This window comes from Sarcophilus harrisii, chromosome 2 (assembly GCF_902635505.1).
Source record: "Sarcophilus harrisii chromosome 2, mSarHar1.11, whole genome shotgun sequence".
In the NCBI taxonomy this organism is placed as follows: Eukaryota; Metazoa; Chordata; class Mammalia; order Dasyuromorphia; family Dasyuridae; genus Sarcophilus; species Sarcophilus harrisii.
The window spans coordinates 21,060,394-21,079,594 of record NC_045427.1 but is presented as its reverse complement, the minus strand read 5'-3'; the positions used below and the strand labels follow the sequence as shown (position 1 = coordinate 21,079,594).

The 19,201-nt window shown below is 37.8% G+C and overlaps 1 protein-coding gene across 7 annotated transcripts in view; it reads left to right on the top strand.

Annotated features, from left to right (window-relative positions):
* ZNF638 (zinc finger protein 638) overlaps positions 1-9,395 on the top strand; it is a 140,185-nt gene extending 130,790 nt beyond the window's left edge. For all 7 annotated transcript variants that reach the window (XM_031949724.1, XM_031949722.1, XM_031949723.1 and 4 more), the window contains one exon: positions 7,228-9,395. In XM_031949724.1, coding sequence (XP_031805584.1) covers positions 7,228-7,290 — 63 coding nt within the window. In that variant the 3' untranslated portion in view covers positions 7,291-9,395. The remainder of the gene's footprint in view (positions 1-7,227) is intronic.
* The last annotated feature ends 9,806 nt before the right edge of the window (positions 9,396-19,201 follow it).

Sequence of the window (19,201 nt, the reverse complement as noted above, 5' to 3'; positions counted from 1 at the left end):
CTCCAAGACCACAAGAAAACTAATATAGGTTAAACATGTGTGATTCTTCTAAACATATTTCCATCATTTGTCATGCTGTGCCCCCCCCCCAAAAAAAAAAAAAAAAAACAGACCAAGGGGGGGGGCCGGGGAGAGACCTCAAGAAAGGGGGAAAAAAAACAAGCAAACAACAAAAAAGTATAAATATTATGCTTTGATTCACATTCAGTCTCCCTAGTTCTTTCTCTGGATTTGGATGGCACTTTGCATCACAAGTCTGTTGGAACTACTCGAATCACCTCATTGTCTGTTGCATGTAAGGGTCCAAGAGGAACCTCGCATAGTATAATGAGGAAGTAAAGGGGCTTTGATGCCTGAGGCACCTGGACGTGATCTTTGCAGCTAATAGGGACCATCTCTCAAATGGGAACTCTAGTGGCGTTGAGAACCTGTCATCAATGGGAGATGCCTCCTTCTCTTATTGGCTGTGTGTGTGACCTCATAGACCCAATATTAGTAGTAGGGACTAGGAAGTAGGTGGAGTTCAGTGGGAATGCAGGAGAGTGCAGGAGGAGTGTAGGAGTGGTATAGGATGTGATCCTGTACAATAAAGATCTGAGCTTGCAAAGACGCTGGGCACTCTGTTGGACAAGAGAACCACTACTGTGAGGCAGTGGCCAGAGTTCTCTGAAGACCTAGGATTAGGTAAATAGTAAAGGATCACTGCTCTAAGAGGCAGTGGCCAGGGATTTCTGAAGGCCTGGGATTAGGCAAAACTGAAAATCAGTAACCTCTGAGGGGGAGGCTACAAGTGGCAGCCCAATGTGGAGGCAGCGCATTCAAAGTTGTCAGGACTCGAAGGTTTGAACAGCTTCATCGAGAGCTGAGAAGAAGGTAGAGAAGCGTAATGGATCTGGGGCTTAAGTTTACCCGTGATCATGCCCGATGACACAGCCGTGCACGCAGCTCAAGTATATTAAGTTAGAGAGCCAGGTGGGTGATTCTGTAGCAGAGAACACATCTGATGAGGAAGGAGTAGGGGGCTTGCTCCCGGGCTCATTGAAAAAAATCAGGAGGAATAGAAGAACTGAAAAGTTAATTTACAGCAGTTAGAACTAAAAGTACAAGAATTCTGCCTCCAGGCTGAGGAAGAGAAGAAACAAAAGATTACAACAATTAGAACAATAAGTGCAAGAGTTACAGGTTTAGTTAGAGAAGAAACGAAAAGTTATTTTACAGCAGTAAAAATACTGCAGCAAAAAATACAGCAGCAAAAAGTACAAGAGCTCAGCCTGCAGGCTGAGGCAGAGAAAGAACAAAAAGCTACTTTTACAGCAGTTAATAATGGAAGAACTAACTGAATACAATAGGTTAAGAAATTTCACAAGTTTTAAAACTAGGAAAGATTTTAACTTGGACAGCCAAACAAGGAAGTATCAGGACAAAAGCAAATAAAGGATTGGTGGCTGTAGCCTCAGGGACAGCATGTGGAACATAGTTGAAGAAATCTTTTTTAGCATTTTACTGATTTATTTTACCTGTTACCTCTTTAGGAGATCTGCAGGGTTTAGCCCCTTTGGGGATGAGAGTTAAGTATCTTAATTATCATGGTGAGCTAGGCAGAAAAAGAATTAGTAGGTGTGTCAAGAACCTTGCAGAAGAGAAGGGATTTGGTGCTTTTCACATGCAAAGCTCTTTCTGTTCCAATTCTGCCTACCACAGAGTATGCACTCTTAGGGTATTCCCTATATCTTGACCCTTTTCCCTCAACTCCATCTTACTGGGTGGGAAGAGTGATGACACCATCAGCACCGCCCATGAAGCAGTTTTGCCCACCCCCTACGTCCTTATTACAAGAGGTGGGGCTTGGCTTCAGGGCCCCAGGCAAAAAAAACACTTGTGGCTTGGTGGCAGCTAATATACCCAGAGAATCTTTGTGGGACAAGGGGATTGCAGTTAGGGACAGTAAAGCTGTATGCTGCTGGGACCTACTAAGATATCTCCTGGAGAGTTGAAATCTGTTCCTGTTCTGCCTATAGATCCTTTGCCTCACACTTGGTAGGCTTGACCACTTAATTTTCTGAGAGTACTTATAAAACAGTATCTATCAATACACTGATTTGGGAAACTGAGGAATGTGTAGCTATTGTCTCAGTCGCTAATATAGGTAGGCAATGTGTGATCTATGACCTAGGAGGAGGAGTAGCATCAGGTTTACTGATTCACACTCCTGAAATGCAATTTGGTGATATTTATCCAGATTTTGACTCCCAGCAACAGAATCTAGGAATATTCTGAAGTGCAGCTGCTACAGCTAACCAACATATGCTAACTATCTATGTAAATGGCACCATTGAAAAGGTTGGTAGATACAGGTGCAGAATGTACAGTCATTAGCAGTGCCAGTTGGCCCAGTCACTGGCCAAAGATTAAGGTAGACACCTACATGTCTGGCGTAGGAGGATCAATAGCAGCTGAAATTAGTGCTTCCCCTTTGAGATGGACTTTTAAAGGCAAAACAGGAGTTTTTACTCCTTTTATAGTTTAAAAAAAAAAATCCCCATCAAAATTTGGGGAAGAGACATCTTCCAAAGTGAAAAAATTCTGGCCTTATTAGATATAGTACAGGAGCAATTTGACCAAGGACATTTACAGCCTTTTCTAAGTCCTTGGAATTCCCCTGTATTTGTTGTAAGCAAGAAATCTGGAAAATGGAGGATATTGACTGATTTGAGAAAAGTAAATGAACAGATGGAGCAATGGAGCTCTTGAGTTTGGGCTTCTATCTCCTGCTCAATTGCCTAGGGAATGGTCTCTCTGGATTAAGGATTGTTTCTCTTCTATCCCTCTAGATAAGGAGGATATGAAAAGATTTGCCTTTCCAGTGCCTAGCATTAATTTAGCTGAGCTTTATAAAACATATGAATGGACAGTTTTGCCACAGGGAATGAAAAATAGCACTACTGTGTGTCAAATGTATGTTGCTCCTGCCCTTACTCCAGTAAGAAAAGCATTTCCAAAAGTAATGTTGTTACATTATATGGATGATATATTAGGATGTGCACCTGAGTAGCAAATGTTAGAAACATGTCTACAAAAGACTATAGAAACATTAAGGAACTACCAATTGTATACAACCCAAGAAAAAATTCAAGGGTATTCTCCTTATTAATATTTAAGATGTGAAGTATACACTAAGGTACCTACAGTACAAAAACTTTCTTTAAGAACAGAGAAGTTGGACACCTTAAATGACTTTCAGAAATCATAGGAGATATCCAATGGATGTGTCCAGGGTTGGGCTTAACGACCTATCACTTACAACCTTTGAATGACATTTTAAGGGGAGCCAATGCTTTGGACTCACCACGCCAGCTTACAAAAGAAGCGTAAGATGCTTTGAGAGTAGTTGAACTGGCTTTATCCAATGTGGTTGAGTCACTCAAAAAGCCTTGGAAATAAAAGTTTTTGCTACAAAAAAAGGCACCCACAGCAGTCCTTCATCAAGGAGCCAGTGGATTTCCCAGCACAACCAGAACAAAACCTTACTCCTTACCCAGTGTTTATGGCTAGAATCTTATAGGTCATTAAGAGAGTAGGATAATTATCTGGGATAAGACATACACCTTTTATACTAATGCATGCTGTGAAACCATCCCACAGTGGCAAATTTTATTGGCCACAGTTCCAAACTTTACACATTGGTCTCCATTAAAGATAATCTGACTGTTACATAATTGGCAATGGATTTTTGAAGAAAAGGTTTCTAAGGTTCCTCTTAAAGGACCAACTATCTTTACAGACGCATCCAAACAAAATATTTGTTCTGTATACTCTGGTGACTTAACTATAAAGAGAGTAGTCAGAACTCCTTTTCAGTCCACTCAGCAGAATGAATTGTATGTAATCATTATAGCTTTTATTATCTAGGAGAGGTAAATATAATATCTGATTTGGTCTATTCAGTAGGTGTGGTGCAAAGAATTGCCACAGCTCAAATAAAATTTGTAACTTCTGATATATATCAGCTCTTTAAGGAACTTCAAGAGCAAGTGAGAAAGCATTCAGGTAAAATTTATATCTTGCATGTCCACTCTCATAGTGGACTTCAAGGTCCTATTTTTTATTATCAAGCTGCTCGAGCTTTACTTTTGCAATTTGGGATAACAGAAGAGGAAACTGGGAGCATGGTAAAAGCCTGTACAGCTTGCCTTCCTTTCTATGCTCCTACCCTCCCTATAGGGAAGAACCCTCGTGGTTTGAGACCAACGAAATTTGGCAAATGGACGTTATTCATGTTAAGAGGCAGAGCATCCATGTAACCATGGATACATATTCTCAATTCCTCATGGCTTAACTACAATCAGGGGTAATAGGCGTGTAATTGTCCATCTATCATTGTTTTTCCATTGCTGGAGTCCCACGTGCACTTAAGACAGTTAATGGACCAGCTTATACAGCTTCTGCCTTTTGGTCCTTCTGCTTTGAAGTTGGCATTGCCCGTTCCACTGGCATCTCATATAACCCCACAGGTCAAGCCATTATTGGCTATTCGTACCCTAAAGACGCTAAACAAGAAAAGAGAGTATTGAGGTTCAGATGACCCTCTTGCCTGACTCATGCAGGCTCAAGAGCCCTCTCTCCATAGTGATGTGGAAGGGCTTAGATGGCCTCTTGAAGAGCCCAGGTTGGGTCAGGGTTTGGGGACCCCGGTATGCTCTTGTCATTCCAGATGCAGATCCAACGACTGAGGAAGGGAGCCCTGGGGAATCAAAAAGAAAAAGAGCAGACGAAGGTGTCAGCGATGATGGCCCAGAAAGAAAGGCCCAATATCAGCAGTTCTTGAGATGCTGATAAAAGCCATGTCCCTCCTGACCATGACACCAAAAACAGTGAACATAACACCAGTAGAGACAGTGAACACACTACCAGTAGAAACCATGAACAAAACGCCAGTAAGAACAGTGAACACACCAGTAAAAATGGTGAACACAACACCAGTAGAAACAATGAAAACATTAGTAAAGACAATGAACAAAACACCAGTAAAAACGGCGAACACACCTACCAGTAGAAATGGTAAACACACCAGTGAAAACAGTGAGCACACCACCAGTAAAAACTGGGAACAAATCACCAGTAAAGACAGTGAACACAACATCAGTGTAGCAGCTCAATTGGGATTGCTCTGGTTGATGCACGGACACCTAGAGACTGACAGAACCAGACAATGGACTTGGGCACTTCTCCCTTGGCCTCCCGCTATTCATATGGTGGCCTGGGAAGAGGTTTTGCCCTGCTTCCCATGATGCCTTTAAACTAGTGGTTTGAATACCATGTTATCTTTTCTTGGTTTTGGCCCCTGTTGGACCTAGTTCTTACTATTTTACTTTTGTTTGCCTTTGTTTTATTTTTATACACCTTGTAATCTCATTAAACAACCTATTGTTGATGTTAAAGTTAGTTTGATGTGATGAGTGGTCCCCACTAAACAAGCAAAGAGAGTTGTAAGGGTCAGAGAGGAAGTAAAGAGGCTTTGATGCCTGATGCAGCTAGTAAGGATTGCTAGTGAATGGGAATTCTGGTCGCATTGAGAACGCATCATCAACGGGATATGTCTCCTCTTATTGGCTGTGCATGTGACCTCATAGACCCTATATTAGTGGGGACCAGGAAGTAGGTGGAGTTCAGTGGGAGTTTGGGAGAGTGCAGGAGTAATGCAGGATGTGATCACATGGAATAAAGACTTGAGCTCACAAGCCACTATGTTTGGACCTTTTGTTGATCATAGAACCACTGCTCAAAAAGGCAGTGGCAGAGATCTCTGAAGGCCTGGGATTAGGCAAGATTGACAATCAGTAACCTTCAAGGGGGAGCAGTTTTTGAAATTTTGAAAATTTTTTGAAAAAATTTTAAATTGATTTCTTTTTAACTTCACTGTAGTTTTCTTCAATATCCGCCTTCCTCTCAGAAAGCCATCCTAGATCACAGCAAAAGAGAGGGGGAAAAAAAATTGATGATTGTCTAAAAAGTCTATTGTTTAACAATAATCTTTAGGAAGTCTGAAAAGCTGTCTAGTATGTGTAATACTTATGGATTTTACGTGTTTTCAAAGGCATGGAGTGAAGCTTTGTTCTCATACATCTTATTTTGAACCCTGCTTTTGTTATTTGCAATTTTGCAACATTTACTTTCTTAGGTCTGCATGTTTTGAGATGTGTGTGTATTTTTGTGGTGGCTAAGAATTGGAAATTGAAGGGATGCCCATCATTTGGGGGGTAGCTAAACAAGCTGTGGTGTGAAGGATTATAATGGAATATTATTGTGCTATCAAAAATGACAGTATCGTTTTAGAAAAACCTAGACAGACTTATGAACCGATGCATAGTGAACAGAAGAAAAACATACAGTAACAGCCATAGTATTTGATGAAGAACTGTGAATGACTTAGTTCTCAGCAATAGTGTTCCAAGACAATCCCAAAGGACTAGTGAAAAAACATACTATCTGCTTCCAGAGAAAGAAGTGATATTATTTGAATACAACTTAAAACATGCTATTACTGACTTTTTCCTTTTTTTTCCCTTTTATTTGAGTAGTAATGACTATGGAAATGTTTCATGTAATTGCACATGTATAACCTATATCTGATTGCTTACCATCTCAGGGAAGGAGAGAGGCCTAAATTTTAAAAAAGAATAAAAGAAAACTAAGGAACAAAAAGAAAGTGCTTCTATTTGCATTTTGATGTATATGGGGGCTTTCTTCTAATAATAGGGTATAGGCCTAGTAATCTCTGGGTCACAGGATATGAACATTTGAGTAATTCAGAATTACTTTTCAAAATAGTCTGCTGATTCAGTTTCCCATAGGAATGTTACATAGTATGTATCTTCCCCAAATCCTGTCGCTGTTGGACACTCCTATTTTTTTTTTGTCATTTTGCCAACTTTGTAGAATGTGAGGTAATTTGTCATTTTGATTGTAAATATTGTTAATAATTTGGAGCATTCATTCATGTGGTTGTTAGTAGTGTGTAACTGAGAACTGTTTCTGTCTTTTGACCATTTAATATTTTAGGGAATGACATATATACTATAATTCAGATTGCACATACATTTAGCCTGCTTTGTGTAATACGCTAAGTTATCGATCTAAGCTTAAATATATATCTTTGTTTGGATGGATTCCAAGGGGGAAGGGAAAAAAATTCTAATGAATTTTTTTTTTAACATTTTTTTAAAACAGAAATTCATGGCCAGGCAAAAAGAAAAAGAACGGAAAGAGGCGGAAGAGAAAAGCTCCAGGTGATCAGGAGAAGAATTCATTAAGAATTCATTTAGGGTCCAGTTGATTTTATGTATTTTGTTATCACTTAATTTGTAACTTTGTTTCAGAAGCAGATATTCATGTTGTACAAATTTCTGATTGCACTTGATGTAGAAAGGACTGTTGGGGGTGGGGGGCGGTGTGGGAGGGGGAGTATGATGGGTTTGATTTTTATATCAAATCATCTGGCCTGGAGAAACATCTTTTACATACAAGTGTTGAAATAAATGTTGCTACTGTATATTTAACAGCACCTACTTGTGTTTGTTGTTTATTGCTAAGGATCTTTCTGTGATTGCTGTGTCTTAAAGAATTTTCTTGACTGACAATCTTGTGAGTCATCGTGGTAACATTTAGTGTCCTGTTTTCAGAAAATGACTGTACTTTATCCATTTCGGACCTGTGGTGTCAAATTTCTTCATGGGTTAGACTAATTGGTCTATTAGGGTAATAATCACCTGAGTATCTGTCCTAACTTGGTATGTGACATTGTCCACCTCTAGTAGTTTCACTTGTTTTTTAGTATCATGGTGTTTAGTTTGGGTACGAGGTGACTGTTTATTTTCTGCATTGAATCTTAACTGGTAACCCTTGGACAGCCCAGAATTTTTGAGACCTACATTTTAAGTAGTTCTCTCAAAATGAGTATTGCTTTTGTTAAAACTTTTTTTTTTTTTTTTTTTTTTTTTTTTGTCAAGTCAACTCAGATTTTTCTCATCTGGGAATATCTGTCATATTTTGCCAAGGCCCAGTTATATGACACATAAACTAGCCAGTCAGTGTTTGTTATCAGTTGGGAGGATAAAGGGAGACAGCTTATTACCAGCCTACTTACAATGTTAGTTTTGATGGGTATCAAAGTGATCATACTTGCTAAATATGAAGTTATAAAAATATAGTAATGGCACATTTATCAAACAGGGAATAAGCTGTTCACATCAATTAATTTCCCTGATTTAAATGTCCTTTTTTATTTTTTTAAAAAAAAATATGGGAGTAGTTATTTGTAAAATGTATTCCATATTTTCCTGACTTAGAGTGTATTGAGCTCAATTTAGTCTTTTCCTGATTACTTAGGTTTTCAGGATAAGCATAAATTATTCTGTTCTTGAAAATAATGTTTATACTTATATTGTAAAGTTGATGAGACCTTGGAAGTGATTTTATTGCATTTTTACATTTTACTTTGAAGTGTGATTGTTTATTTGAGTTGGGAAACTAGTTGCAGAATGTTCATTGGCTTAGCCAGAGTCATCTCTTTAACTAGAATATAAACTTTTAGAGCAATGAGTGTATCTTATTTGTGTCTCTCACTTTGTAATGCATTGCAGATAACAGTAACCTTTGCCCCAGAATGAGTAACCATCAGAGATGGTAACTTCAGAAAACATTTAGTGAATGCTCTCTCTGCCCTCAGTACTTTACAGATCCTATGGAAAGATGTCTATCAAATTAATTTAGGTCACCTAGGTTATTAAGTATAAGAGTAGATAAGATGGTACAGATAGAATAAAGTTAAAGGATAGGTAGGAGAAGGCTTACAGCTAATTAAGGGATGCTTGAGTATAGAAGGGAATAGGTGCCAAGCATTTATTAAGCACCCACTATGTGTAAAGCACTAGTTAGTATTAAAGGGAATTGAAAAAGACTGATAGAAGGTAGTATTTTAATTGGGAAGCCAAGATAGTATAGATGAGGATAAGAATTTCAAGCATGGGGACAGCTGGTGAAAATGCCTGGAGTTAGGAGGTGAAGTGTGTTGTGAAAAGAAGTGCAAGACAGTCATTGCTGCTAGATCACAGAGTAAGATTTAATTATAGAAAAGAAGGAAAAGAATTGGTGAGTTTAGTTTTGAATGAAGTGGGAAGGACCTGGAAGATAATGTCATGAGTGAAAATACAAGCAGGGAGATGAGCCTGTCTAGGTCAGAGGTACCCCATTTTTGGATTTTTTTTTTCTGAACTTAACACTTTAGACTGAACATTTCCACATAAAGGAGAGCAGAAAATGAAGCTTGTACTTGAAACCACAAATTTATTACCACTTGTTTTTCCTTTAAGTGTATAATAAATTCAACCTGTAACTTTCAAGGCTATCCTGTTTGTGTTTCCTTCTGGTTTTCCATTATTTTTCTTCCATGCAATTTAAATTCATGCTTGAGCAATAAAAGATCAATGTAAAGAAGTCAAGAGTCTGGATTAACAGAATTAAGTAAATAGACAACCACAGAAGAGGCATTATGCTGGGGGAGACCAGCAGTCAAGGTGGTGGAATGGGAGGAAGCAGTGTTAGGCAGCTCTGCCAGACATTGGCCCTCCAGCCTTGAAGCCACAGCTCAGCCCTTCCTTTCTCCATCCCCAGAGGAGAAAGAGATGAGACTGGGACAAGAGCAGGGCTTCAACAGGGTCATTTATTCCTAAGATCTCAGTTCCTGGGTACAGGGGCCTGGAGGCTATCACTCAGCCCAAGAAGGTGCTCTCCAAGCCAGATCTCCATGAAGAATAGGATCACCTGACCCCAGCAATAGTAAAATTGTTTAAACAGACCTGGACTATCTAAGGCTGAGTTTGTAGCGGATGGCATACAGAGCCTCATTCTGGGAAATAAAATGGGAAAGATAGCTAAGTCAAAGGGCTCGTGTCTTGCTGCACACGTAGGTGACCAACACAGATTGTTGTTCGCTCATCTCCATCTTCATGAGATTTTCTTGGCAAAGATGCTGGAGTGGTTTATCATGCGAGTCCTCCTACACAACATCGCACAGCTACTATCTGAGGTCAAATTTGAACTCGGGTCTTGACTCCAGGCCCAGCACTGTATACTGTATCACTGAGCCACCTTGGCTAGCTCATTTGGATTGTCCCTTAGACTTTAAATAAAGTTTGCCTCCTGAGCAAATGGAGAAAAACCTCAGTGATTTGATGGACTTGGTCCCTGGTCTATGTGACTATCAGCCCTTAAGAATTGCCAGAGATAAGATATTGGGAAAGGATTTATCTTTCATGTTACTGCAACTGAAAGGGAGATTGGTCACCATGCACAAATCTGACCCTCCCTTAGGAGATGACCTCTGACTGCCTGCTTACCTGCACAAGCTGGAGGTGGGAGCCCACACTGCCTTACCCAGCGGGGTAGGTGAATCCTGTTAGATCTGGCAGCTACATTTTGGCTTTTCAGAGGCGATCCTTAAGGCTGGAGATGGATCAAAGTGTGCTGGAGTTTTATCGATGTGAAATTTCAGGAGAAATCCACTGATCAGATTCAGCTCATTGCAAGTTACCTCCACCAGGAAGCTTTGGGGTTTCGTGGTGTAAGATGAACAGTGGTGCCCGGGAACCTCAGGGGTAGCCTTTGCAGACGGGAAGAAAGCTGGACCTGTGACTTGGCTTCCCACACAGCTAACCTTGGGGATATGGTAGATAAAATCGGATGTCTGCTGAATGAAGCGTGCTCCCATGAGGTCTGTGCAGACTGGCAGACAGCCTGTTGAAGGCTTTCAAGAGGAAGTAGTGTTACTGCGCTCTTCCCAACAAGCCCATACCATGCACTCAGGATTCCTTAGAAAACTGGCTCCTCAGGGGCTGTAAGAATTTTTTTACACAGTTACATTTTTTCCATCAATAAAAGGTGCATAAAACTTTAAATTCCCTAAAACTGATTTTTCACAACCTTTTTTTTTTTTTTTAAACAAAGATCTTTAATGTTTCTATGGAGACCATGTTATGTCGCTTTTTGATGCACTTCTGGTGTCCCCTTTCCCCAAAATCCATTTATAAGTTTCAAACAGTCTTATCCCTTTACCTTCTCTAATACCTTTTAGCTATCTTGTTATAAAAATTGTAGCAAAGTATGAAATACTATGGTTTGTGAATACTATGGTTGTGAAAAAGAAAAATTGGAAATCAAGTTTGTTTAAGAAGGAGCTGTTTGGGATGAAGCAAGGTAAGGGGAGTCCAAAAGGGTTCGGTGACAGGGTGATATAATTATGAGAGGAGGTTGACGTGAGTCCTCAACTTTGTTCTTTGGACTCATTCCCAATGCCAAGAAGATGCTGTTTTGGGGAAAAGATGAGATCAGAAGCTGAGAAATCTGCTTTACATTTTGCTCTTTATAGTCTGAGTTTAGACTAAAATTTTATTTTTATGGAATTTTTAAAGGTTTTTTGTTTTTCATATGCAATTTTTTTAAAAAAGAGAACCTCATTTTGATGACAGGGATGCTTAAAAAACAAACTTGGAAGAGAGAAATAACCCCTAAATAGCCACAAATTATAAACTTGGGAAAAAAACGGCTTAGAAAAAATTATTTCTCAAGTAATAGGCTCTCTAAAAATAAGAATGAACCAAACAAAAGCTAATTCCCAGAGACAAGAAGAAATTATGCAAAACCAAAGTTAAAAGACTGAAAAATAGATGGTCATAGGAAAAAAATGACTTGAATGTCCTGAAAGCCATCACCAAAATTTGGATTGTCCTGGATCACTGAACCACCCAGAAGAACCGAGTCTTCATAGTTGGTCATTCCATGTTCTTGCTGGTATTGTGTGCAACATATCCCTCGTTCTGCTTTTTTGGCTCAGTATCAGTCCGTGTGAATTTCCAAGCTTTTAAAAAATCATCATGTTCATCATTTTTTAGAGAACAATAATATTCCATTATCTTCATATGCCACAACTTAATCAGCCATTCCCCAATTGATGGACTTCTCATTTTCTAATTTTTTGTTACCACAAAAAGCTGCTACAAACACACAAAAAAAATTGTTTTCAAAAAAAGTTGCACATCAAAAGAACAAAATTCATAAGGTGATCAAGTATTTTATTAAGTGCCTCCTATTTTTCAGGCACTGGGCTAAGTTCTAGGAATACAAAGAGATGGAAAAATGCTTCCTGCTCTCAAAAAGCTCATAGTCTAATTAGGGGAAAACACCCAACTGCCAAAACCTCTACAGGATCATTATCCTGTATTCTGAGATAGTCTCACAACTGAGAAGACCAGGACAAGCATTTTGGGTGAGACGTTAAGGAAATGAAAAGGCTGTGGTGAGGGAGAATTCCAAATGTGGAGGTAGGAGCCCGAGCGTGTTATGTGATAAACAGCAAAGAAACAATTATTTCTAGATTACAGAGTACGTACAGAAAGGTAGGGGCTGGAGGCAGGCTGGTGAGAGTAGAAATATAAGAAAGGCCAGCTTATGAGGACTTTAAAAATCAAAACAGGATTTTATATTTGGCCCTGGAAATAATAGGGAGCTAATGGGATTTACTGAATGGATGATGTGGAGGAACACCGTCAGATTTCAACTTGGAGAAAAATTAGCTAAGAAAGGATGGACTGGAGCGGGTAGAAGTTGGTGGCAGTGTCAGAGGAGAGAAAACGGGGTGCACACAAAAGGTCAGAAGGAGAAAAGGTTAATTTGCATTAATATTTTTTCATTAGTCTAGACAATAGGACAATAGATCAAAGCCAGATTTGTAATGTGTAACGACTTTTGAAGAGCACAAATACTGAAAACTTGACAATGAGCTCTTGAGAAATGGTTCTAGCATAACCATTTCTGTGGAAAATGGAGATGCAATCTAGCCAAGAATGTCTATGGTGAGCATTGTGATTCATAAAAGAAGAGGACCAAGAACATGCATCAGAACCAGAAAAGACTTGGAGACGCAGTGGATGGGCTGAATTTTTGCAGCGTTGAAATAGGTTCTGACATCTGTTGCTCGCTACTCAATTCACTGTCACAGAGTCAACTGTGGCATTCCAAGGTAGGGAGGAGTAGGCTTTAGGCCACATAGGAATAAAGGAAACAGCTGTCTGGCTCTCACCCAGGGCTGCAAGTCCAGCTTCCAGCACGTCAAACCTGCAGCAGAACCACCAGATCGGGAAACAAACAAAAGTGGAACCTGCAATTCTCCCACTCTGAACTAGCAAAACTTTCCAGCTGGCTGCGGGCTGCTTCCATCATTAGTCTAATAGAACTCCATTCAGGGCAGGTGTGTTGCTCAGATCCAAACATGTCAGGGTTTTTTGGAACTGTCCAGAAGGATAGCGCTTGGCTCTGGATGAAACCACTTTGGGAACTCTGAACGTTTCCAGGTCTCTGAGTTGTCTGACATCCTGCAATATTACCTACCTGTGATAATCTGTATCCCAGGAAAATAGTAGCAGAACCAAAAGAGAGCTTAAGCTCAGTCCATTCCCTCTAGAAGTGCACAGAACCTGACCCTAACAAAGCTAGGAAGTAGTTTGGGAGAATGCGCCAATTTTAAAAAAAAAATCGCATCATAAACTATTGTGACAATCACTCAAGACACAAACCCGGGAAGAGAATTATTCAAAAACAACCACAAGCCAAGTGTCAAACGAAAAATACACTTTAGGCACAAGTTCAACTGGAATTTTTGAAAGAGATAAAGCAAATGTTTAAAGTTTAAAATTTTAAATTTTTAAATAAATGAAATGACAGTGCAAGGATGGGGGGGGGAGTGGAAAAGAAATGAGAGCTGTGGAAAAAAAGAATTGGAAATATAATTAGTAGGCACAAAACCCATCTAAACAACAAAATCTATGAAGATTTAAATGGACCAAATAGAAGTCAGTGATTCATTAATGGCATGAAATATTAAAGGCAAAAGACCAAAGAAATAAAGAAAATTTAAGATATGGCTTAAACAACTGACCTGAAAAAAAAAAAAAAGATAATTTAGGAATCATTGAACTGTTTGAAAGGCTCAAACTATGTCTCACAGACATATTAAAGTCAACATATCCCAAACTTAATTCATTTCCCCAAAAGTCTTCCCCATTCTTGCTTGAGAAAGAAATATCCTGCTTCCTTCATTCCTTCCTCTATAGGACTACAATTGATTTTCCAGTTACTCAAATAACTGTCCCTTCAATTATATTATTGTTTATATTGCTGTTTTGGTTCTGCAGAGTTTATTCTTCATTATTTCAATCAACCAAGTATTAAACACCTACTATGCACTAAATTAAGCACCTATTAAGCACCAAAAACCATGGTATACATTTGGCATACAATGGAAGAATCTCTACTCTCAAGGAGATTGTATTCTAATGGCTCCGATCACAACACATAAATATAAACTTAATGAATATAAAGTTAACTACAATGTAGTTTGAGATATCAGAAAAATTTCATGTCGAGGATGGGACTTGAGCTTCATCTTCAAAGAAGAGAGGAATTATTTTAGGCATTCCAGCCACAGATCACAATGTTTACCAAGACACAGAAATGGGAGATGGAACAGAGAGAAAGTCAGAATGTAAAAGGAAGAGTATGATACAATGAGGTTGGGAAGATGGATTGAGATCAGGGGGTAAAGAGCTTTAAAAGTTGAACTGAGAATATAGTTAATTCTGGAAACAGTGGAGGACTTTGAAGTTTATTTAATGTGGAAAATCTTCATGTTGCAAGAATCTATAGTTATCCAGTTCTCCTTTTCTCTCTTTGTATCCCTCCCCCTGGCCCTCTCTCTTTCCTTCCCTCTCATCCTTCCTCCTTCCTTCCCTCCCTCTTTCTCACACACACATTCATATACCCATAATAGGGGATAAGGTTCTTTGAACAAAGAAGGCTACATTTAGCCATCCTTATCTCAGATCAAGCAAAAGCAAACACTGATCTAATTAAAAGAGATAAGGAGGGAAATCTTGCTAAAGGGTAGCACAGACATTGAAGCAATATCAGTCTAAACATATATGCACCAAGTGGTATGGCATCTAACTTCCTAAAGGAGATGTTAAGAGAGTTGCAAGAAGAAATAAGAGAGTTGCAAATAGACAGCAAAACCATAATGGTGGGAGATCTCAACCTTGTACTCTCAGAATTAGATAAATCAAGCCACAAAACAAATAAGAAGGAAGTTAAAGAGGTAAATAGAATATTAGAAAAGTTAGGTATAATAGATCTTTGGAGAAAACTGAATGTAGACAGAAAGGAGTACCTATACAAAAACTGACCATATATTAGGACATAAAGACCTCAAAATTAAATGCAGAAAGGCAGAAATAATAAATGCATTCTTCTTACATCACAATGCAATAAAAACTAATTCAACAAAAAGCCAGGGGAAAATGGACCAAAAAGTAAGTAGAAACTAAATAATCTCATCCTAAAGAATAAATGGGAGAAACAGCAAATCATAAACACAATAATTTCACCCAAGAGACTGACAATAATGAGAACATACTAAAATTTGTGGGATGCAGCCAAAGTGGTAATAAGGGGAAATTGTATATCTCTAGAGGCTTACTTGCATAAAATAGAGAGGTCAATGAATTGGGCTTGCAACTTAAAAAAGCTAGAAAAAGACCAAATTAAAAACTCCCAATCAAATACTAAGCTTGAAATTCTAAAAATAAAAAAAGAAATTAATAAAATTGAAAGTAAAAAAAAAAACCTATTGAATTAATAAATAAAACTAAGAGTTGGTTTTACAAAAAACCCCAACAAAGTAGATAAACCTTTGGTAAATTTGAACAGAAAAAGGAAAGAGGAAAATCAAATTGTTTAAGAATCAAATTCTTAAAAATGAAAAGGGAGAACTCTCCACTAATGAAGAGGAAGTTAGAGCACTAATAAGGAGTTACTTTGCCCAACTTTATGCCAATCAACTTAAATGAAGTGGATGAATACCTTCAAAAATATAGCTTGCCCACATGAACAGAAGAAGCAAATTGGCTAAACAGTTCCATTTTAGAAAAAGAAATAGAACAAGCTATTAATCAACTCCCTAAGAAAAAAATCCCCAGGATCAGATGGATTTACATGTGAATTCTACCAAACATTTAAAGAACAATTAACTTCAATGCTATTTAAACTATTTGAAAAATTAGGGATTGAAGAAGTCCTACCAAATTCCTTTTATGACACAGACATGGTACTGATACCTAAACCAAGTAGGACAAAAACAGAAATTATAGACCAATCTCCCCAGTGAACATTGATACAAAAATCTTAAATAAAATACTAGCAAAAAGATTACAGATAATCATCCCCAGGATAATATACCATGACCAAGTAGGATTTGTACCAGGAATGCAGGGTGGTTCAACATTAGGAAAACTATTAGCATAATTGACTATATCAATAACCAAATTAACAAAAACCATATGATCATCTTAATAGATGCAGAAAAAGCATTTGATAAAATCCAACATTCATTCCTATTAAAAACACTAGAGAGTACAGGAATAAATGGACTTTTCCTTAAAATAGTCAGTAACATCTATTTAAAACCATCAGTAAGCATCATATGTAATGGGGATAAACTAGAACCATTTCCATTAAGATCAGGAATGAAACAAGGCTGCCCACTATCACCATTACTATTCAATATTGTATTAGAAATGTTGGCTTAAGCAATATGAGTTGAAAAAGAGATTAAAGGAATTAGAGTAGTAATGAAGAAACCAAATTATCACTCTTTGCAGATGATATGATGGTATACTTAGAGAACCCAAGAGATTCTACTAAAAAGCTATTAGAAATAATCCACAACTTCAGCAAAGTTGCAGGATACAAAATAAATCCACATATATCATTAACATTCTTATATATCACTAACAAAATCCAATAGCAAGAGATACAGAGAGAAATTCCATTTAAAGTAACTGCCAATAGTATAAAATATTTGGGAATCTATCTGCCAAAGGAAAGTCAGGAGCTATATGAGCAAAATTACAAAAAACTTTCCACACAAATAAAGTCAGACTTAAATAACTGGAAAAAATATTAAGCGCTCTTGGATAGGTCGAGCAAATAAAGATGACAATACTACCTATTTAGTGTTATACCAATCAGAGTCCCAAAAAACTATTTCAAATGGTAATAATATGACCTAGAAAAAATAACAATAAAATTCATCTGGAAGGACAAAAGTTCAAGACTTTCAAGGGAACTAATGAAAAAAAAAATTAAATGAAGGTGGTCTAGCTGTACCTGATCTAAAACTATATTATAAAGCAGTGGTCACCAAAACCGTTTGGTATTGGCTAAGAAATAGATTAGTTGATCAGTGGACTAGGTTAGGTTCATAGGACAAAATAGTCAATAACTTTAATAATCTAGTGTTTGACAAATTCAAAGACCCCAGCTTTTGGGATAAGAACTCACTGTTTGACAAAAACTGCTGGGAAAATTGGAAATTAGTATGGCAGAAACTAGGCATTGACCCACACTTAACATTGTATACCAAGATAAGGTCAAAATGGCATAAAGAATGAGATTATAAATAAATTAGAAGAACATAAGATAGTTTACCTCTCCGACCTGTGGAGGAGGAAGGAATTTGCGACCAAAGAACTAGAGATCATTATTGATCACAAAATAGAAAATTTTGGTTATATCAAGTTAAAAAGTTTTTGTACAAATATTTAAACCTTAATGCAAACAAGATTAGAAGGCAAGCGATAAAGTGGGAAAATAGTTTTACAGTCAAAGGGTCTGATAAAGGCTTCATTTCCAAAACAGAGAATTAAGTCTAATTTATAAGAAATCAAGCCATTCTTCTCCAATTGATAAATGGTCAAAGGCTATGAACACTTTTCAGATGAAGAAATTGAAATTATTTCTAGCCATATGAAAAGATGCTCCAAATTATTCTTGATCAGAGAGATACAAATTAAGACAACTCTGAGATACCAATACACACTTCTCAGATTGGCTAGAATGACAGGAAAAGATAATGATAATGTTGGAGGGGATGTGGGAAAACTGGGACACTGATACATTGTTGGTGGAATTGTGAGTGCATCCAACCATTCTGGAGAGCAATCTGGAACTGTGCTCAAAAAGTTATCAAACTGTGCATACCCTTTGATCCAGCAGTGTTACTACTGGTTATTTCCCAAAGAGAAATTAAAGAAGGGAAAGGGACCTGTATGTGCAAGAATGTTTGTGGCAGCCCTCTTTGTAGTAGCCAGAAACTGGAAATTGAATAGATGCCCATCAATTAGTTATGGTATATAATATTATGGAATATTATTGTTCTCTAAGAAATGATCAGCAGGATGATTTCAGAAAGTCCTGGGGAGACCTACATGAACTGATGCTGAGTGAAATGAGCAGAACCAGGAGATCATCATATACTTCAACAACAATACTATATGGGGATGTATTCTAATGGACGTGGCTCTCTTCCACAATGTGTTGTACCAAATCAGTTCCAATTGACCAGTAATGAAGAGACCCAGCTACACCCAGCAAAAGAACTATAGGAAAAGAGTGTGGACCACAACATAGCATTTCCACACCTTCTGTTATTGTCCGCTTGCATTTTTGTTTTCCTTCTCAGGTTATTATTACCTTATTTCTAAATCTAATCTTTCCTGTGCAGCAAGATAATTGTATAAATATGTATGCATATATTGTATTTAACACATACTTTAACATATTTAACATATATTGGTCTACCTGACATTTAGGGGAGGGGTTGGAGGGAAGGAGGGGAAAAGTTGGAACAGAAGGTTTGCAAGGGTCAGTGCTGAAAAATTACCCATGCATATGTTTTGTAAATAAAAAGTAAAAATAAAAAATGTTTTTTTAAAGAAGTCTACATTTGCCTTTTAGTGATGTTATGAGAGATTAGGTGATTCCTTTCTATTTCTAGTGGCTCAGACCCCTGTTTCAATGTGTTCCTCCCAACATTAAACTACTAGTTTAACTATTCTTTTTTAAAAACTATTCTTTATATCAATACCCTATTGTGATTAGCACCCTAACATAATTTTACCAATGAACATAAATTAACTTTTTACAAAGGGACAACTATCTGGCCTTAGACACTTGCTAGCTGTGTGACTTAGAATTAGCCACTTCACTCTGCAGTTTCCTCATTTATAAAATGAGATGAAGAAGGAAATGGTAAATC